This window comes from Zophobas morio, unplaced genomic scaffold, assembly GCF_036711695.1.
Source record: "Zophobas morio isolate AGI-343-1 ecotype UQ-CSIRO unplaced genomic scaffold, CSIRO_AGI_Zmor_V1 ptg000009l, whole genome shotgun sequence".
NCBI lineage: Eukaryota > Metazoa > Arthropoda > Insecta > Coleoptera > Tenebrionidae > Zophobas > Zophobas morio.
Window position 1 is genome coordinate 9,739,738 of NW_026972114.1, and position 18,690 is coordinate 9,758,427.

General features: G+C 34.4%; 4 protein-coding genes across 5 annotated transcripts; 1 reads left to right on the forward strand and 3 right to left on the reverse strand.

Moving 5' to 3' along the window:
- Positions 1–8,825: 8,825 nt before the first annotated feature.
- LOC135125652 (caspase-2-like) lies at positions 8,826–10,465 on the reverse strand. The gene is made up of 4 exons (XM_064051304.1): positions 10,185–10,465; positions 9,620–10,072; positions 9,204–9,567; positions 8,826–9,153 (listed from the first exon to the last, which is right to left on the reverse strand). Exons 1-4 carry the CDS (start codon positions 10,317–10,319, stop codon positions 8,897–8,899), a joined length of 1,209 nt encoding a protein of 402 aa, XP_063907374.1. The 5' UTR covers positions 10,320–10,465; the 3' UTR covers positions 8,826–8,896.
- A 62-nt stretch (positions 10,466–10,527) lies between these two features.
- 5ptasei (Inositol polyphosphate-5-phosphatase type I) lies at positions 10,528–16,567 on the forward strand. Of its 2 annotated transcripts, XM_064051545.1 has the most exons (9): positions 10,528–10,610; positions 12,602–12,904; positions 12,954–13,184; positions 13,233–13,400; positions 13,452–13,709; positions 13,755–13,922; positions 14,098–14,340; positions 14,826–15,384; positions 15,652–16,567. In XM_064051545.1, the coding sequence occupies exons 2-9, from the start codon at positions 12,842–12,844 to the stop codon at positions 15,795–15,797; spliced, it is 1,836 nt and encodes a 611-aa protein (XP_063907615.1). In that variant the 5' UTR covers positions 10,528–10,610; positions 12,602–12,841; the 3' UTR covers positions 15,798–16,567. The 2 variants fall into 2 exon arrangements, with proteins under 2 accessions (XP_063907615.1, XP_063907614.1); XM_064051544.1 differs by lacking the exon at positions 10,528–10,610 and having other exon boundaries at positions 12,312–12,904.
- On the reverse strand, positions 10,582–12,032 carry LOC135125833 (caspase-2-like). The gene is made up of 3 exons (XM_064051547.1): positions 11,798–12,032; positions 11,593–11,749; positions 10,582–11,538 (listed from the first exon to the last, which is right to left on the reverse strand). Exons 1-3 carry the CDS (start codon positions 11,930–11,932, stop codon positions 10,670–10,672), a joined length of 1,161 nt encoding a protein of 386 aa, XP_063907617.1. The 5' UTR covers positions 11,933–12,032; the 3' UTR covers positions 10,582–10,669.
- Positions 16,477–18,008, reverse strand: LOC135125835 (vesicular integral-membrane protein VIP36). Its single transcript, XM_064051552.1, has 6 exons — positions 17,817–18,008; positions 17,654–17,769; positions 17,405–17,602; positions 17,191–17,353; positions 16,966–17,132; positions 16,477–16,917 (listed from the first exon to the last, which is right to left on the reverse strand). The coding sequence occupies exons 1-6, from the start codon at positions 17,929–17,931 to the stop codon at positions 16,702–16,704; spliced, it is 975 nt and encodes a 324-aa protein (XP_063907622.1). The 5' UTR covers positions 17,932–18,008; the 3' UTR covers positions 16,477–16,701.
- Positions 18,009–18,690: the final 682 nt, after the last annotated feature.

The window sequence follows — 18,690 nt, forward strand, 5'->3', positions numbered from 1 at the left end:
AAATGAAGTCGAAAAATAGAAACCTTAAAAAATCGAAAAATTGAAAAATCAAAAACCTGAAAAATTAAAGAATTGAAGAACAGGAAAATCGAAACACTCGAAGATCAAGAAATGGGAAAATCAAAAACGATTTATTGAAAAATCGAAAAATTGAGAGTATAAAAATCAAATTTGAAACATTATAAAAAATCGAAAATTTGACAAAATGACAATTGTAAAACAGAAAATCTAAAACTGGGAAGTCGAAAAATCAAAATCGAGACATTTGAAAAATTCGAAAACTTGAATAAAATTGAAATATTGAAGAACTGAAATGAAAAATCGAGAAATCGAAAAATCTAAAATTTTAAAAATAAAAAAATCGACACATCGAAAAATCCAGGAATCAAAAATCGAAAAGTCGAAGAATCGAAATATTGAAAAATACCAAAAGTGAAATATCTAAAAACTGAAAAATGGAAGAAAAACTAAAAATGGGAAACTAAATCGGGAAATGAAAACATTAAAATATCGAAAAATTTAAAACGACAATTGAAAACAGAAAATCTAAAACCGGGAAGTCGAAAAATCGAAAGATTAAGCAATCGAAAAATTGAAAAATCGAAAAAGTAAAAAAATCGACACATCGAAAACTCCAGAAGCAAAAAATCGAAAAGTCGAAGAATCGAAATATTGAAAAATCCCAAAACTGAAATATCCAAAAACTGAGAACCTAAAAAGTCAAAAAACTGAGCAATCGAAAAATCCAAAAAGCGAAGTCGAAAAATCGAAACCTTAAAAAAACTAAAAAATCAAAAATCAAAAAATTAAAGAATTGAAGAACAGGAATATCGAAACCCTGGAAAAGTCAAGAACTGGGAAAATCAAAACATCGATTAATTGAAAAATCCAAAAACTGACAGTTTATAAATGTCAAATTTGAAAAATTGAAAATTTGAAAAACGACAATTGAAAAACAGAAAATCTAAAACCGTGAAGTCGAAAAATCAATAAATTAAGAAATCAAAACATTTGAAAAATTCGAAAACTTGAAAAACTGAAATATCGAAGAACTGAAATGAAAAATCGAGAAATCGAAAAAATCTAAAATTTTAAATATTGAAAAATTAAAATATCAAAAAACTGAATAATCTAAAATTTAAAAATCGAAGAATTGAAAAAACGACAATTGAAAAACAGAAAATCTAAAACCGGGAAATCGAAAAATCGAAAGATTAAGAAATCGAAACATTTGAAAAATTGAAATATGGAAGAGCTGAAATGAAAAATCGAGAAATCGAAAAATCGAAAATATTAAATATTGAAAAATTAAAATACCAAAAAATTGAGGTCTAAAATTTAAAAATCGAAAAAGTAAAAAGTCGACTCGACACATCGAAAAATTCAGAAGTCAAAAATGGAAAAGTCGATGAACAGGAATATTGAAAAATCCCAAAACTGAAATATCCAAAAACTGAGAATCTAAAGAATCGAAAAACTGAGAATCAAAAAAGTGAAGTCGAAATATCGAAACCTTAAAAAAATCGAAAAATTGGAAAATCAAAACCTGCAAAATCGTACGATCGAAAAATTGAATAATAAGTATTGTAAACTGAAAAATCCCAAAACTGAAATGTCCAAAAACTGAGAAATTAAAAAATTGAGAAATCGAAAAATCAAAAAAGTGAAGTTGAAAAACCGAAACCTGAAAAAATAGAAAAATTGAAAAACCAAAAAACCTGAAAAATCAATTAATTGAAAAATCGACAAATAAAGAGTTTATAAAAGTCAAAAATTGAAAAATCGAAATATTTAAAAATCGTAAAATTGAAGAGAAAAACTGAAAACCGAGAAATTGAAAAATTGAGAAATTGTAAAATCCTAAAATTGAATAATAAATAGGAGTAAACTGAAAAGTCCCCAAACTAAAATCTCCAAAAACTGAGAATTTGAAAGTTAAAACAGCAAGAAATTATGATCGAAATCGGTTAGGATCTGTATCAAATCACGGATCATGGCTTATAAATAAAATCGTTTCCGAATGCTTAGAGTCGACATTGGCCTGAGTGCGCTCTGGTCTGTAGATCAAACAAGTTCTCAGACGACGAACTGTAATTCGTGTGACTTAAATTAAAGTGAAAGAAACAGTAAGCAGCTTGTAATATTCTGGTAAATCTAGTTTTTCTAGTTAATTTTATTCCTAGTTAGAAAGAAACACTATTGCCAACATAAGTCGAGGAGTCCTCAACCGTCATTTAATTTAAACTATGACGTTTCTCTATGTTCTCTGCCACAACTTTAAATTAATCTATTTTTGCCCGGGACACAATACAGACACAATTTTAACAAAATAAATTTTGTAATTTATCAAAAATACTAAAATACTTCAAAAATCCAAACATCGAGAAATCAGAGTAGTATTCGGAACTTTGTGTTCGGTTGACTTTTCATTTGTTTAAATTTGAGCCTCAAACAGTTGTGGTAAAATTTAAGAAAATGGTTACCTACAAATATTCTTCCTTAGAACCGAATCGACTACTTATTCGTTGACACTTATTAGATTTAAAATATGGGCCGAAAATTTTAAAAAGACCGTAATATATAATTACATTGTAGAAGTCATTTCGTAAAGAAATTAATCAAAAATAGGTATAATTAAATTAGAAAAAAAATTTTTTTTTGTTCTGGACGCGTCTGAGAGTACTAAAAATGTTGTTTTTGTCTCTTGGTTTCTGAGACCTAGATGAAAAGGTCAACGCATGTGTCGCGTATACTAAATTATAATTCAATTTTTTCAGCCAAATCTCTTATCCAAACTGTCACAAATCGCTTAATTTTCCGCATGGAGGCACGCCTAAAGTGTATTATTTTTAAATCACAGCAATAACGTCGACCAAGTAGACTGAAAACTGTACTCTTTACGCTCATTTTCAGCCAAAATGCACACGAGAACGCTAGCAGTGATGCTCGTTTTCGGTTTTCTTATCTACGGTGTTGCCTGTGAAACTTTTTTGGAGAACTTTGTAGGAAAAATACCCGATTTTAGTAACAACGGTGAGTGAAAATCTCCAAAAACTCAATTTTTAATTATGTTTTTAGACTTAGAAACCGCAAGAAAAAAGAAGAAAAAGGGAAAATACATGACGACGCTTTTATTTGGTGCTTTGCTGGTGAAATCTATAATTTTCCCTTTGGCTTTTAAAGCAATGGCTGTAATGACCAGTATTGCAGTTTTACTGAGCACAATGAGTCTAATTATATCGTCTGTTCTGGGATATGCAAAAGTTGCAGTGAATTCAGTTAGCCCGGTGAAGGTAGTTCGGAAAATTCCGTATACAAATTGGGCTAAAGATGATAAAGTAAGCACTTATCAAAATAGTGTGGAAAATTATGGCTTAGCCGCTCCTCTGCCGCCCCAGTGACATATATCTACAAATACACATATATTTTATAAATTATTATTTTACTATTAACTTTGATATGATTTCTTACTAAAATAAAGCCGAAACATAATAGTTAGTTTTAAAACACTTTAGAACTGTCACAATTTCCACTCTGCGTATTTATGCATATATATGTGTATATTTAAATCTGTAACCTATACTAGAATAATAATAATAATAATAATGATGTAGGTAATGTGTTTTCACTGTATAGTGGTATTACTGGTATAGTTAATTTGTCCGTTTAAGTGTGTGAGGTTGTGTTTCGATGCTGTCTTAGAGTTTTTGGCTGATTTTTCTGTGGGACATATGGCTTGTTTTCTTGATGGAAACTGGTGTGTTTGATAGCATCAGCTCGTAAGGCCTTATAGTTCTTGTGCAGAATTGATTTATTATAAATAGTAAAAAACCAAGCGTCGCCGTTACTTATCAACTTATCAGCTTTCATACATATCTTTTTGCACATTGACGTGATATCGCGCCAGTTAAATACTAATTAAAAATGACAAGTTGTGGCAAATGCAAATCCTCTAAAAAGGATGGTCTGATCGGATGTGAAGGAACGTGTAAGAAGTGGTTTCACTATTCCTGTTTAAACTTTTCAGAATCTGAATTTAAATTACTAGAAAAATTGCAATGTGAAATTGTGGATAAAAAAGTCCTTAGTAATGTTAATGAAAATTTACAATCATTAAAAATTATGTTATTGCATTGAACGGTAAAATATCAGATTCTTCAACATATCAATCAACACGGTTTAGTAATGAAGTAGAAGAGCTGAAAGCTCAGTTCCAAGAGTTAAAATCATTGGTGACAAATAATTCTGTTGTTAATTCAAGTGAAGGTGCTCCTAAAAAAAATGATGTATTTGCTTTAAAAAATACATCTTCTATAATGTTGCAGCCTAAAATTAAAATGTTTCTACAACTAAAATGGATGTTTTGCAAGCCGTCGATCCTATTAAATCGGCCGTTGCGGTATCTAATACAAAATCGGGATTTAATGGCAGCCTTATTATAAAATGTCCGAATAAAGAAGATGTAACTAAGATAGCTGATATAGCAAAAGATAAATTAAGCGAAAAATATGTTGTAAAAGAGTTACCAAACCTTAAACCAAGAATCAAAGTTGTTGGTATTACAGGGGAAGAACTGCTTAAGGATAACATGGTTGCCAACTATATAGTGACTCAGTCTTTGTTTGCGGGTGCTCCTGCGTGTGATGTCATAAATTATGCACCTTTGAAGAAGAATGGTAACGGGAAAACTAAGCGTTACGTGGCAATAATTCAAATTGATAACATAGCTTACAACAATATTTTAAATAATGGATTCTTCATGCCTGGACTTGATTACTGTACTGTATATGATGCAGTCGAATTAAGAAGATGCTTTAATTGTTGCGGTTTTCATCATTATTCTAATGTGAAATTCTGAAATGCATTAATTGTGTTTTATCAAATTCTAAAAACAATGAAAAGTTTTCTACTGATCATGCTGCTTGGGATCTGGGTGGATGTCAAACGTATATTAGAGCCAAGTCTGAACTTAAGCGAAATATTTTAGATATTCAATAACAATCAACTACAAAAAAATCTCATTCGAAAATTTTAAGTACATATAATATACATATTATCAAAAAGTACGTGGAGTGAATACGAAAACTAATGAAATTTATCTTAACACAAATTCTATGTTAGAACATAATTAATATATTTTGTTTAACTGAGACTTGGTTAAGCTCTAATATAAATAGCGGTGAACTGTTTGACGAGAATTTCTTTAATGTATATCGTTCTGATCGTAATTTTTGCTTAACGTCTACAGTCAGAGGTGGTGGCGTTCTTGTTGCCATCCAAAAAGAATTGCATTCAACTGAAATCAAAATATCTTCTTTCGGTGCTGTTTTTGGAGATCTCGTACATATAGACACTCTGGTTGTTAAATGTAAAATCAATTCTAAATTTTGTCTTTACATTATTGTAGTATATATTCCGCCGAAATGTCCTGCTGATGAATATATTTCATTTTGTGATTCTGTCATGGCACTTCATTGTTTATATGATTCAAAACTCATTGTCCTAGGAGATTTCAATGTTCCCGAATTCTGGGAACAATCAAAGAGAGAGAATGAAAGCCTCAGCAACAAAGTTCAAAATCTTAATATATTTTCTGCTTTTTTTGAGCTACAACAAAATAATAATGTTCTGAATGTTGATAGTCGCTTGTTAGATTTGGTATATTAAATGGAGATAACATTTCCAATTATTATTGAAAAATCTAATATATCGGTATGTGATAATAGATTTGAGTACAATTTTAAAAACCAGATTTGAGATATTTGTACAGTGAAATATTGAAAACTAATTTTCAAGATTTAGAGCAAGTTCAGGATGTAAAAACTGCAGTTGATTTATTGTACTACAAGTTATTGCAGATTTTTGAAAAATGTGTACCTGTCAAACAAACATCACTAGGTAATTTTCCTCCATGGTATAATAAAAATATTATTTACATGATTAACAAAAAATATAAGCTTCATACACAGCTGTTCAAAGTACTCAACTAAAGTACTTGAAGTACAAAGTACTTCTTGAAATAGTGTTCAAGTAAAGTACCAAGTACTTACTTATACTGAAAGTACTTCAAGTCTCAAGTACTTGCATATATTTGAAATACTGAAAATAATTCAAGTATTTGAACATACTTGAAATGCTGAAAATACTTCAAGTAACCTACCTAATAATTTGAAATACTGCAGATTAACATAGCTTTTTTGTTTCCTAAATAAGCTTAATGCATTTTTAAGTTGACATTGAAAAACAAACTATTAATTTATAACAAAAACATCGGCGCTATATGGTATTTTCTCAGGTTTCTGTTGCCTTTTTTTAATACTTTGAATTTTGGTTCACCACCAAAACGTTCTGGTTTTTTAATAAAGTTGTGTTAAAAATATATGAATTTTATGGACCGGTTCCGTGTTTAAGTTTGTGGGTAGTTTACAGCACCCCTAATCATTGGGCATTGTGAAAGTGCACAGGGCCGGATTTGTGAAACTGAAATTTTTCAGAACAAAATTTTAAGAGCAGTGCGATACATATACATGTTCGTCACATAAAAATGTTTATGACACTATGTTGCATTTTCAAAAAAAACGTATGAATTTTTGAAATAAAAAATTAAATGTCTAAAACGAGAGTCCATATTTTCAGCGAAAACTATACCTCTTGAAAAATATCAAGGTGATCAAAGTAATTAGTCGTTTTTTACTTTTCCGTTTACCAAAAATGCTGAGAATTTTCTTGGAATGAATGCCCGATATTCCTGAATATATCTGTCTACCACTTACGTATTTACTATTCTAAAAACTATTAAATTAGCCTAAATACTACACTAACCAAATAGTAAACACTAATCACTACAATGTTTGTCTATCTAAGTATGTAACTTTACACTGACAAATTACAAATAATAGGTTCGTAAGGCTGTTCCGTCCATTTATACAAAATTTTGTTCCTCTAATGCCGCAATACTTTCCAGAATTTTTCTTTACATTTTCGATTGGCTTATTTTTTATTTTTACCTGAAAACCCAAAGAAGATGACATTAGTAACTAACACAATGACTTCAGGGAATGCCTAACAACGGCTTTTGCGAAAATTCAGCTAAATATGTACTAAATTTATTATTGTTAAAATATTTCCTAGAGGTGTATTTATCCAGGCAATTATACTAACTAATCGCGAATTTCATTAACTTTGTATTTTTTTGTAATGTGAATATGTATTTTGTTCCATTTCCGGAAGCGGCCACTGACCCTTTTGGGTCTCTCTACCTGCTATTGTAAATAGAAATGTAAATTCAGTACTTCTGTAACCGTCTTGTATTTAAACATCGAAACCGAACGCTGTCTATTATTTCGCACACAACAAAACAACGGTCCTTCGAGCAATATCAAAGTACAATTCGGTACTCATCAAAACCATACAATCATGGTCGTATCAACTGGATTAAAAAAACATTGGTACCACGAGCCGAGTTGCACAAAACATATTTCATTTTGAACAATATTGGGTTTATGTAATAAGCGATGCAATGTAATACGTAAAGTTGTACGGTAATAAATAAATTCCATGACACTAATTAGTGTGCCTTTAAAATCATTGTTTTTCTGCATTACGTCTTTTTAAATTGTTGGTGTTCAAATAATACATACAATTTAACAGATTATTTGAAACTGTAATAGCAAACTAAGTTTATATGGCTGAATCATGTATAAACAAAAAAAGAGAATTTGGTAATAAACGAGTGTCTAACGATAAAGAAAATTAAACTGCAAAATATAAATACATAAAATTGTGTTTAAATTCTAGGAGGAAGAGGCGAATATGAAAGTCTGTACCTGCCATCAGCTATTGCTATTGTCATAAAAGGGATAATCCCCTGCCGAGTTCTCCGCCTTGACCAGGCTTCTTACTGACAGACAAATACACGGCGGGGCTAACAAACTAATGAAAGAATAAATATCTTTTTGAACGAGTACTGAATCATTTCTCAAATATTTTCAAATCCGACTTTGTACTTTAGCAGGTAGCAGGTACGTCAACAAACCCGATCCCCTTTGGGATACTGCGAAGGTACTGAAAAACTACCCGCAAAGTTAAGTTCCAGACCAAAATACAAAAAAGACAAAATTCATATATTCACAACTTTACATTGCTGAAAATTTTACACAAATCTCCGACCCTTCTGCTGTCGTCATCCACTCTCAAATGACATATTTATGAAATTATGACATTAATTTTCTTACCTACCTATCTGCATTATGCAAGTACCTATGAAATATACGTCGTATTCTGGATAGGATATCCACAATCACAGATCAAAATATAACCTCACAGGAAACAAACAGGATTTTACTATAAAAATACATCTAATCAAATAATTGAATTAATAACTTCAAGTATTTAACAGACCCTATTTTGAGATGTGAAAACTTCGTAAAATAGAGACTGAAGTATTTGAAGTTTCCACTTTCATACTTCAAGTACTTCAAGAGTATTTAAAATACTGAGCGAAGTACTTGGCAAAATCAAGTACTAAACTCAAGTACATTTTAGAAATACTCCAAGTACCAACGCTAACGGGTTCAGTTCAATTTATGGTTCCGTGTTATTGTTTACGATTAAAAAAATAATAATTAAAAAAAAAACACCCCCTTCTGATGTGTGCATGTTACGCTACTGATTGACAGTCCGTTGTCAGATTCTGATGACTCACCATGTTCAACTTAAAATGATCCATATCTGTTTTTCTAAACTTTAATTTTGGGACATTTCCTGAAGTCTACAAATTTATAAAAAAATCTCACGTTATAGACTTCAAATGATTGAAACTCTCATTATATATAAAATTTTATTTAAATGGTCATTGAATAGTATATTGCGAAACTTAAACTAACACAATTCTACGTCAAAGCGACTGCTTAAACTTCATAACCACGCCGTCTTCTTCGTAAATCCCCGGATTCAAATAACAATTTCGGAATGCTATATTGAGAAACGTGGAAGTCTGGCGCGTCATCTTTTCCGAAATTCGACTCTTAAGGCCCCTTTCCACCATTTTCAACATAGATTCGACATCGATTTTGTCAGAATTTTCCATAAAAACTTTACAGATCAGTTCGATGTACCAGCATCCACGGACTGTATCTCTGTGGGCCTGAAAACCTATCACAAAAAAAAAAAATTGTTTAAATCTAATAATAAAAATTATGTACCTTCAACAGACGGATGGCAAATTATCAAATCACTATAATAACGCTCGTCTTTGTCCTCAATGTCAGGCTTTTTGGTACACGCTGAATCACATTGGGTGTGTTGAGCAAATTGGGCTAAATTATCAACTAATTCTCCCCTACAAATATTAAAAATTAAAATTTTCGGCTTATTTCTGAAGAGAGCGCAGGTCTGGTTATTGAACTGTCGAATAATCCATTCCTCTTCGACTCCTTTACCATCGCTGCCAATGATAACTGTTTTGTTATCAATTTTTTCGCCATGGCTCATTATTATCACAATGCCTACGTCAGGATTATTTTCATATTCTTTTTGAGAAAACTTCTCAGTAACACTTTTAATCTCCTACAACAGTAAATTAATATCATACTTTGAAAAAAAAAAAACTAGGAATTACCTCTCCAGGTAAATTCCTGTATATCTCTATTGAAAAGCCTATCTTTTCAAACAATTCTTTTAAATTGTTTTCATCTACTTCTGCCCCTCTTCTCATTTGGTGGCTATCCATATCAAACAAAATATTATTAATAATGAGAACTTGTCCCCTATTTTTCGACCTAGTTCTATAACAATCTTCCATATCACAAAAGTTCGTTGCATATTTAACCTCGATGTTAAGCTGTTCTGCCGGCACGTAAGTATGTAAGGGTTCGTCATATTTATCGGGAAGTTTAACGCAAGATGTAATATGTGGCGGACGCTTAACAACAGGTTTATTTTGGAGTTTATCAGCCACATGTTCATACTTGTATTCGCGAAGAGTATCAACAAAATCATCAAACACGCTGGATGAGTTAACCTTAAGGAGTTGAAAAAGAAAGCAACGGTTGTTGTGGCGACGGTCCTGCTCCTATTAAGTAATTAAATAATACTTAATTAATTTTAAGGCTATTTGTAATAAAAGAAACGGCAATCTTATGAATCATCACAATTTCACTAAAATTAGCTAACTATATACTTACAATTTTTACATTATCCATGACTTTTGTAACCGAGGGATCTTTAATGGAGAGACTCTGCATAACTTGTTCTAAATCACAGTCTTTGACTAAACTGACAAAGTTTTTGTAAATCAGACTTTCTTGTTCTGGCAGCATTTTTTCTATTTAAAATAATACATTTATGGACGAAATGGCACTTGCGGGTAGTCTCCAGAAATGGAAGTTGGTCGTAAGCACATATTGTTGCGACAATGGATATCAAAACAATAAACATAACCTCTGCGATGAAAGCATGGGCAACAGCGCCATCCATTCAAACAACACTAAATGACGTGCCGAAATCTGCATTACCAACACGGGACAACGTAAATGTCACATAAGTCAATCAATACAGCGGCGACTCGTTTCAAACACAAAATTCGTAAAAATGACTTTATTTTAATTAAAGTAAGTAATAATAATTGCACTTAATTATTGCACGGAATGTTAATTGCACATTAACCTTCCTATTTATCTTCAAAATGCATCATTTTCCCGTTGTCTTCGTACACCCCAGGGTGTAAGTAACACTTCTTAAACCCAATATTCTGGAAAGTGGAAGTTTGTTGAGTGCTTTGCCCTTCGCCACTCATTTCCCAAGGCATGGAAGACACAATTTCCAACTCCTCATCTACTTTCCGCAACAAAGATTCCATATCCATGTCATGAGCATTCTCCATAAATACTTTACACAAGAGCTGAATGTACCAAGATCCCTTAATACTGTTCCTATGCGCTGAGTATCCTTTAACGGACGGATGACAAATCAACATATCACTATATGTTCGTTGTGCCTGCTTCAAAATTGCATCAGTCATGGTCTCTTGAGTCACAGGCTCGGTAAAAACCGTCCTACAAATATGGTAAATAAAAATTTTCGGCTTCTTCTTAAATAGAGGGCAATTTTCGTTATTAAACATGGCCCTGAAATCATCTTCAGGGACGCATTTATTATCGCTACTGACAATCATAGCTTCGTTGTTAATCACCATGCCGTGACTCATAATTATCACAATTCCTATGTCTGGTTTAGTTAGAGGTACATTATGAGCAAATTCTTTTGTCTGGTAATACATGTCATGAGCAGTGAGATTTGTGTGGGAAAAAACGGAAAGACCCATTTTCTCAAAAAGTTCCCTGAGATTACGCTCGTCGGTGTCCGCCCCGTGTCTTTCATCATGTCCCTGAGAAAACTTGATGTTGTTGATTATGAGAACGTGGCCCCGATTTTTTGATCGGGTTGTATAGAATCCGGTCTTATTGTATTTGGCCACATCGTAAAACTGGGTGGAGAATTTCACGTCGACGTTGACGTCAAGGGGGTGCAGATCATTATCTGTTCATTAAATCAGAAAAATTAATAGTTGTGAGAGAATAAACGAGGACTTACTTTTAATTATTGTTTCTAGCCGGTTTTCAAGGGCATTTGCAAGGTGAGTGAATTTGGTGCGTCTTAAACCTTCGATTAGTCCAGGAAAAGCGTTATATTTCTCCAGTCTGAGTAATTTAAAGAGAATTTGACGATTTTTGTGAAAAGTGTCATCTTCCTAAAAATATGTAAATTAGAGAGTGTTTCCGTAATTTCAATCACTTACAAATGCCACTTCGTCTAAGAATTCACTGTTTAAATCGCCTTTTTTTATAAGATATTCTAAAACGTGTTCCAAATCGCATTCCTGAACTAGCTGCGGAAAGTATTTGTAAATCAAGTCTTTTTGTTCCGGGAGCATTGAGCAAGTGACAATAACCAGAAAAACAGTTATTTAGTTAAAATGAACACAAATTAGTAAAAATAAACACAACTACAATAAAAATACCGGTTTACAAAAACATAACCTAAAATTGTGAATGACACATTGACACATAGCAGAACAGAAGTGGGTGGGGATAGACCGACATAATGCGGTTTCCTCTGATAAATCAAAGCTAAAATTATCTTTAAATACGGAAATACAGTTACACAATAACAATCAGCTTGATATTCGCATGCCATTTAAAATTTATTGCTGCAGTTGATGTTTTATTAAAGGTTGTACAAAATATCTAAAAAAATATTGTTCCTGTGTCAAAGTTGGCGGTTTCCAAATTGTCATCTGTCAACGAACATAACCTAACTCTGATAGGTAATAAGATCAACACGCTTTAAATTTTCACGTATGAGTTTGAAAATCAAAAAGCACCGTTTTCGCGATATATTTAATTTTGCATGAGTAGTTTACGATCAGTACTGACTGATTCATGTCGGCAACATAACCTCAAATATCATACACTTGAGTGCTTCTTCCTTCCTTCCCTTGAAAAATATTTATAATGAAAAGGTGTCAATCCCCTTAAGCCCTATAATCCGAGATTACCAAAAGAAAACAAATCAATACAGTTTGGTTTTTGCGTATGCGCAGGCGCGCCATGGTACTGGACAAAACATCAATTTGACACAAGAATCGGTGTAAATTCAGATCTAAATAGAATCATTAAAAATAGAATTGTCCCAACCTCTGCGTTTCTAATTAAAATGTGTAGAAGCGTCGCTATTAAATCGCCCAAATTTACAAAATGTACGTACGTCAAGTTTTCTAATACGTAAATTGACTTCACCACTATTTTTAAATATCAAAAACTAGTCTCTTTAAATCGAAATAATGGGCTCGCCGTCGATTCAAGCTTTACTAGTCACAGCAAACGTGGGATCGATTTTTGAAGACGTAAGTTATTCAAGACGTGCCGTTTTTTGGTGCTAACACTTTTTCGTAGCCTTCAGAAATGCTCAAGATTTGGACCGAAGAATTCCTTTCAACCGTCGCTCGATTAGATCCGAAATTCATCGCTTTACACTGTCAGGAAGTCGGCGGGAAGAACTACGAAAACAGCATGAAACATGTTGAGCATTTTGTCAAGTTACTCATGTCTAGTAATGAATTGAGGCTCTTTGATAAAATTAGGGTGTTTTTGGACGAAGATTACAGCTCAGCTGAAAATTTTACCGTCGGTATCCAAATTCTCGCACTTTTTGTTGTAAACTTGAAATTTTAGGCTTTGGGTAATCTCTACTTTATTCACGAATCAATTGAAAATGTACAAATTTGGGATTTTAACGACACGAAATTTACGCCAGTTCATGGTGAAGAAATCTACTCAGGTAACATCGAGGCTGTGGTGTTTAAAGAAAAAGCAAAGTTCCCGCAGGACTTTTTCCCTGAGGTGAGTCGCAACTCGTTGCTCCCCCTTACATGTCCTAACCTCACTTTGCAGTGTAAATGGTCCAGAAAAGGTTTTATGCGGACCCGCTGGTCTCTCAACGGATCCGTTTTGGATTTAATTAATATTCATTTATTTCATGACGCGTCAAATTTTATTGCCATGGAGTCTTATCCTTCCGTGTATTGCAAGAATCGTCGTCGAGCCCTCGAACACACTTTGCAAAGATTTCATAACGATCGGTACGGAAAAGCGCCGTATTTCGTTTTTGGGGATTTTAATTTTAGGACGGATACCGAAAGCGTTATTAAAGTGAGTCGTTTCACCTCATTTTCGTCATACAACATCAATTTGTAGAAACTGACGGAAGGGCTGACCACCACCAGACTACAAAATAACAAAAATAATGATCACACAAAACTCCAGTTCGCTAACGAGGAGAGCGAATTAGTTCTTACAGTTGGGAAAAAAGAATTCAACCATTTGGACCACCAGAAGGTGTTTCTGACGCCGTCACCCACATGGGTAATTTGAATTTTTAAAGCGCCCTCTACTGACTGACTTGATTGGTTGCGAACGTCACAGTTGGGTGTGGCATAATTATTCCCTTGAGCGTATTCGTTAATGTTACGTCACAAAATGGGCGTGCCAATCATTTTGTTTTACATTTGGTAAAGTTCTGATGGATGTTCGTTTTCAGTTAAAAAGTTTTGACAAGGAGCTGGAAGCCTTTGACAAATACCTCACAGAATATTCAATTTCCTTCCCTCCATCGTACCCCTTTGAGGAAAAAATTTCTCACGCAAGAAGCTACATGCAGACAAGATGTCCAGCGTGGTGCGATCGAGTTTTATTAAGTCACACTGCCAAACAGTTGGTGAATGAAGAGGAGAGAGTGGAGTATGGGCTCATGGGTTTGGATACCTGCATGGGGGATCATAAGGTATGGTAAAATCGAATATTTAATTTGGAAAAAGTTAGGGTTGTTCTCGTATGATTTCCACTTTTTTCTTTGTCATTTGTGCAGCCAGTTTTTCTGGATTTTCACATATTGGTAACCGAATAAGGTATTTCATTCTGCCTTGTGTTTGTTTGGTAGTTAGGAATTGTGATTCAGTAGACCAACTCAGGTAGACTCAGCGCCAAATCTCGTCCAATCCGATTCAACTGCGGCGGCGGGGGCGACATCCACACGTCATTATTATTATTAACAATAATTAATAATTACCAAAAAAAAAAAACAATAATGGTTGATTGTATATTTATAAAGAGTTTAACACATTTGCAACAAAATTTGGTTCGATACTTGATAGTTGTGCATCACAGTGGCGGCCCTCGCCCCGCCCACCGTCGCTCCGCCCCCTCGCTGGCTTACAGGCCGGCTAACCAACCTTCCGTTTCTCATGTAATAAAACGTTCTCCTTGCAGCCGGTTTACCTCCGTCTGGAGCTGAAACCCAACACAGGTACGCTAAAATGTTGCGAGCACGCACGTTACGAATGCTTGCCTGCTACTTGCCAGTGTTGCCAGACTTTCGCTTCCGTAACCATAAAAGTAGTAGATATGAGCGATTATAGCCGAAGCAGTTACACGAACGTGGCGATCGATTCAAAATTGCTACACGAGCCGATCACGAGGGAGATGCTCTCGCACGAACCGTACACACCGGAAAGTGCCGAGTCGCGTTCGCCGGCGCCGGACAGAACCGAACCGAAGAACGAGTCGGTTTCGGCGGCTCAGCTCAAGAGCCGCCTGGAGTACATTCTGAGTCTCGAACGGAAGTTCCCGATGACGAGGTCGGTGTCGGCGAACGTGGACGTGAGAGCATCGAACGAGAATTTTTTTCGGAGTCGGGCCATGTCCGAGGTGCCGAAAATCAAGAAGATGAGGCTGATTGCGACGGACAGCGGAGGGTCGATACACAGGCTGCAGAGCCACCACAGTTCTTCGGACGAGGAGTGGTACGAGTATGAGGATGAAAGTAAGAGTAAGTGCAGCGAGGTGGAGTCTGATGGTAAATCGGACGTTATCGAAGAGATTCGGTTGGAGAAAAACGGGAAAAACGACAAGTTCAAGAGGCGGAACAAATTGAGTTGTTGTAGTGTAATGTAGAAGTAGCTCGTGGCTGTTTTTATTTTAATTTTTTTTTTAATTTAGTGCTTGTGTTTTTTGAAGAGTGCACGCTTTTGTTGTTTCTTCCGTAGATGTTGCTCAATTGTTGATGATGTTATTAACACTGTTGTTTTTGAAACAGGCCTGGCCTTAAGTGCGACGAATAGTGTAAAAATAAAGGACACTAAAGTGACGAAAGTTCAAGATAAAGTGGATCCATGCACGAGGTACATTTACATTCAAAACATTGATAATCCCGTCAAGATATTTAGGGAAACCGCCGTTTAAAAATAAGGAAAACGCAAAAAAAAGAAGTGGTAAAGATGAGCTGCGACCAAAGTGTGCGATTTCTACGTTTGTGCGTGGCGGTAATCTCCGTTCGTGGGCTCATCTACACTTGTACCTCCCACTAGCGCTGCACGCAACAGCCACCATTTCCGTACTAGTTAAGAATAAGTATATGCCAAAACTTGCCAATATGTACGTATTTGGGTATTTTAAAAGACATCATCGTCACCTCATTAAGGGTACTTCACAGGTGTTTTCGAAATTCTTACGTTTACGTTATGTTAATGGCTGTGTCGGTAAACTGAATCTGTATTTCCCCTATGTAAGAGAGTATATATTTTTGGGTAGTCGACTCAGTTTTTAGTAAATGTGTGCAAATCGGTGTGAAAAATTGTATGTTGTAATGTTGGCCGATTTATGTACTTATATTAATACAAAGCCCTTAAAACAAAAAAAAAAAAACATTAAATGTACTAGTCACGAATACTTAAAAAAAGATTTATTTAATTTTTTTGTTTACAAATCACATTTTTTTTATACATAGTTATATATAAGTATAAAATTTTGGACAAATTGGAACCAAATATTTAACCTGTAACAGTTGAAGAAATATGCTAATGCATAAACGTAGGCATATTTTCATTTTTAGTCAGTCATTATAGTCATTTTTCAACGTTCATTATGTGTTACATACGTATGTTTTTCTTAAATTAATGTTGTAAATTGTTGTAACATTATAAACAAAAAAAAATATAAACATTTGAATGGTTTGTACATTTTCTCCATAAAACTGACGTATTTACACCATAATAAATAACAGACTAAAGAAAACCACGAACCTATTAAACATAAACAAAAAAACTCAGTCAAAATGAAAAGAGTAGCAAGCACCCATGTAAAGTTATTAATAAAACCTCTTCATCTTCTTCTCGTGATGTTTCTGATAGAACATTATGCCCAAAACCACGCAGGCTACTATTGCTATACTTCCAATAAGCATTAAAAGAAAAACTTTAACCCCAGAAAGCGAGGAGGGCTTTGGATCTTCAACGTGATCACGGGGGGGCTCGAAAAAAGTGGCCGAAGGGAGGATATTTGATCTGTCTTCATCAGCTTGAGGCTAAAACAAAAATGATTAGCAGAAGCACCCCCAATTGACGACAAATACATCATCAGGCAAATCCAACTCGAATAATCTCACTGACATAATGTCATGGTTATCTGACAAATCACCAGTGGTTGCTGACAACCCTAAGTAATAGCCAGTGGGTAGTTTCACCCCCTTAACTTGGAAACAATCTTTCCATGCCGCCTTATTCTCAATATCAGTCGAAACTAGAGCAAAAATTTCATAATATGAAAGTTACTAAGCAATACAATTATAAAAAAAAACCTGTCAGTACGTCTTTTTCATATCTAATAGCAATATGTGTATCGTAACCCAAATTCCTAAACCGTGCCTCACAACCAGCCAATTGAGTATGTGTGCCATCCCTATCATGGTCATAGTGAAGTGTTCCATTGTTCACCATACCCGAAATGTACGGATGTTGATGCTGCCATTATCCACACATCATTAAACGTCCCTACACACCCCAAAAACTTACGTTATGTGGTCCATTATGATTGCTATATGTATCTAGAATTATTGCTAACCCTTGGAAAAAATCATTATTTCCAAAAACAGGTCCATCTTTCATCCTCTCCTTGGCGTACCAAATCACAAACCCATCTCCAAAGAGGTCCTTGCCCTTGCCGTGCACCTTGAAATGTACTTGAAGCTCCCAGTTACGCACATTTACGGGCTTTAAATAGAAAAGTTAAAGGGCGAAGGTGAAGGGCATTCATTGACCTACCACAGAATTCCAAATGGCTCCTACTTTACTTTGGAGATCAGGCGTGAGTCGTATGTAGTTAGGAGTCACTATTGTGCTCCCCATGAATTGCCAGAATGGAATTTCTATACCCGAACCTGGAAAAAAACCGTATGGCGAAACGTAACCTCAAATTTTTACGCACCGTAATATGGCTTGATTAGACTGTGTTCCCGTTTCATGAAGTCTTTTGTGTTCCATTCAGCGTTTACGTAAATGGCGAAAAGGAAGAGAAAAGTGGAGAACTCGAAGAAAAGCATTTTCAATTCTAAGTTACTTATTTACCGGACTAGTAGTTGACGTATCCCAAAAATGACATTTTGGAAATGCTACCAACATTGCAGACCGGATACCGTATGGCACAAAAAAAACTGCTTTTTAAAATTCTATAATATCAAAAATTTCTTTATTATATAAACAGTAAAGTTGTAGTTTATAGTCATTTCATACATATTGAACTTACAGCTAAAAGCTTCGTCGTAACAAAAATAACTATATAAAAATGTTGTTAAAGTTTAGCGGTTGAACACGTCCTGTGGTCCTCGAAGGGTGAGCGTTAGTTTCAAATCATTACTTCTCAAGGTAACTCTATTTGCGTGCGCTGCACACAAATTACTATCTTCAAAGAGCAACACCAGGTACATTTCGGCAGCCTCTTGTAAAGCCTTAAGAGCAGCAGCTTGTATTCTAAATTCGTCACCACGGTTACATTGTCGTTGTATAATTTCGCGGATTAATCGAAAAAATGGTCGCTTTGGTATTAAGTGATTTACGCTCATTTGTAACCTTTTTATTTCTTGTAAGAGGCTCCTTCGCACACGACGCATCTTTGTACCGATCTGTATTAGTTTAGAGGAGGTTCTTCGTTTATGGCTGTCACTTTTTCGAGGGCTTTTCTTGAGGCGAACCATTTTACTACAAAATGATTAATTAAAGTCACACTTAAATAACTGTTTCAGTCCACATACAACTTAAAATATCCTTACACTTTGTAAACAAAAAATTATTAGAGAATCAAA

Coding starts and splice junctions, on each gene's coding strand:
- LOC135125833 (XM_064051547.1), bottom strand. CDS start 11,932: ATGCTCCCGGAACAAAAAGACTTGATTTACAAATACTTTCCGCAGCTA. Junction 11,750..11,797: donor TCTTAGACGAAGTGGCATTT/GTAAGTGATTGA, acceptor ACATATTTTTAG/GAAGATGACACTTTTCACAA. Junction 11,539..11,592: donor GCTAGAAACAATAATTAAAA/GTAAGTCCTCGT, acceptor TTTAATGAACAG/ATAATGATCTGCACCCCCTT.
- LOC135125652 (XM_064051304.1), bottom strand. CDS start 10,319: ATGCTGCCAGAACAAGAAAGTCTGATTTACAAAAACTTTGTCAGTTTA. Junction 10,073..10,184: donor TCATGGATAATGTAAAAATT/GTAAGTATATAG, acceptor ATTACTTAATAG/GAGCAGGACCGTCGCCACAA. Junction 9,568..9,619: donor ACAGGAATTTACCTGGAGAG/GTAATTCCTAGT, acceptor TTACTGTTGTAG/GAGATTAAAAGTGTTACTGA.
- LOC135125835 (XM_064051552.1), bottom strand. CDS start 17,931: ATGCTTTTCTTCGAGTTCTCCACTTTTCTCTTCCTTTTCGCCATTTAC. Junction 17,770..17,816: donor TCTAATCAAGCCATATTACG/GTGCGTAAAAAT, acceptor GTTTTTTTCCAG/GTTCGGGTATAGAAATTCCA. Junction 16,918..16,965: donor AGTTGGATTTGCCTGATGAT/GTATTTGTCGTC, acceptor TTTTTGTTTTAG/CCTCAAGCTGATGAAGACAG.
- 5ptasei (XM_064051545.1), top strand. CDS start 12,842: ATGGGCTCGCCGTCGATTCAAGCTTTACTAGTCACAGCAAACGTGGGA. Junction 12,905..12,953: donor TGGGATCGATTTTTGAAGAC/GTAAGTTATTCA, acceptor ACTTTTTCGTAG/CCTTCAGAAATGCTCAAGAT. Junction 15,385..15,651: donor GTATGAGGATGAAAGTAAGA/GTAAGTGCAGCG, acceptor TTTTTGAAACAG/GCCTGGCCTTAAGTGCGACG.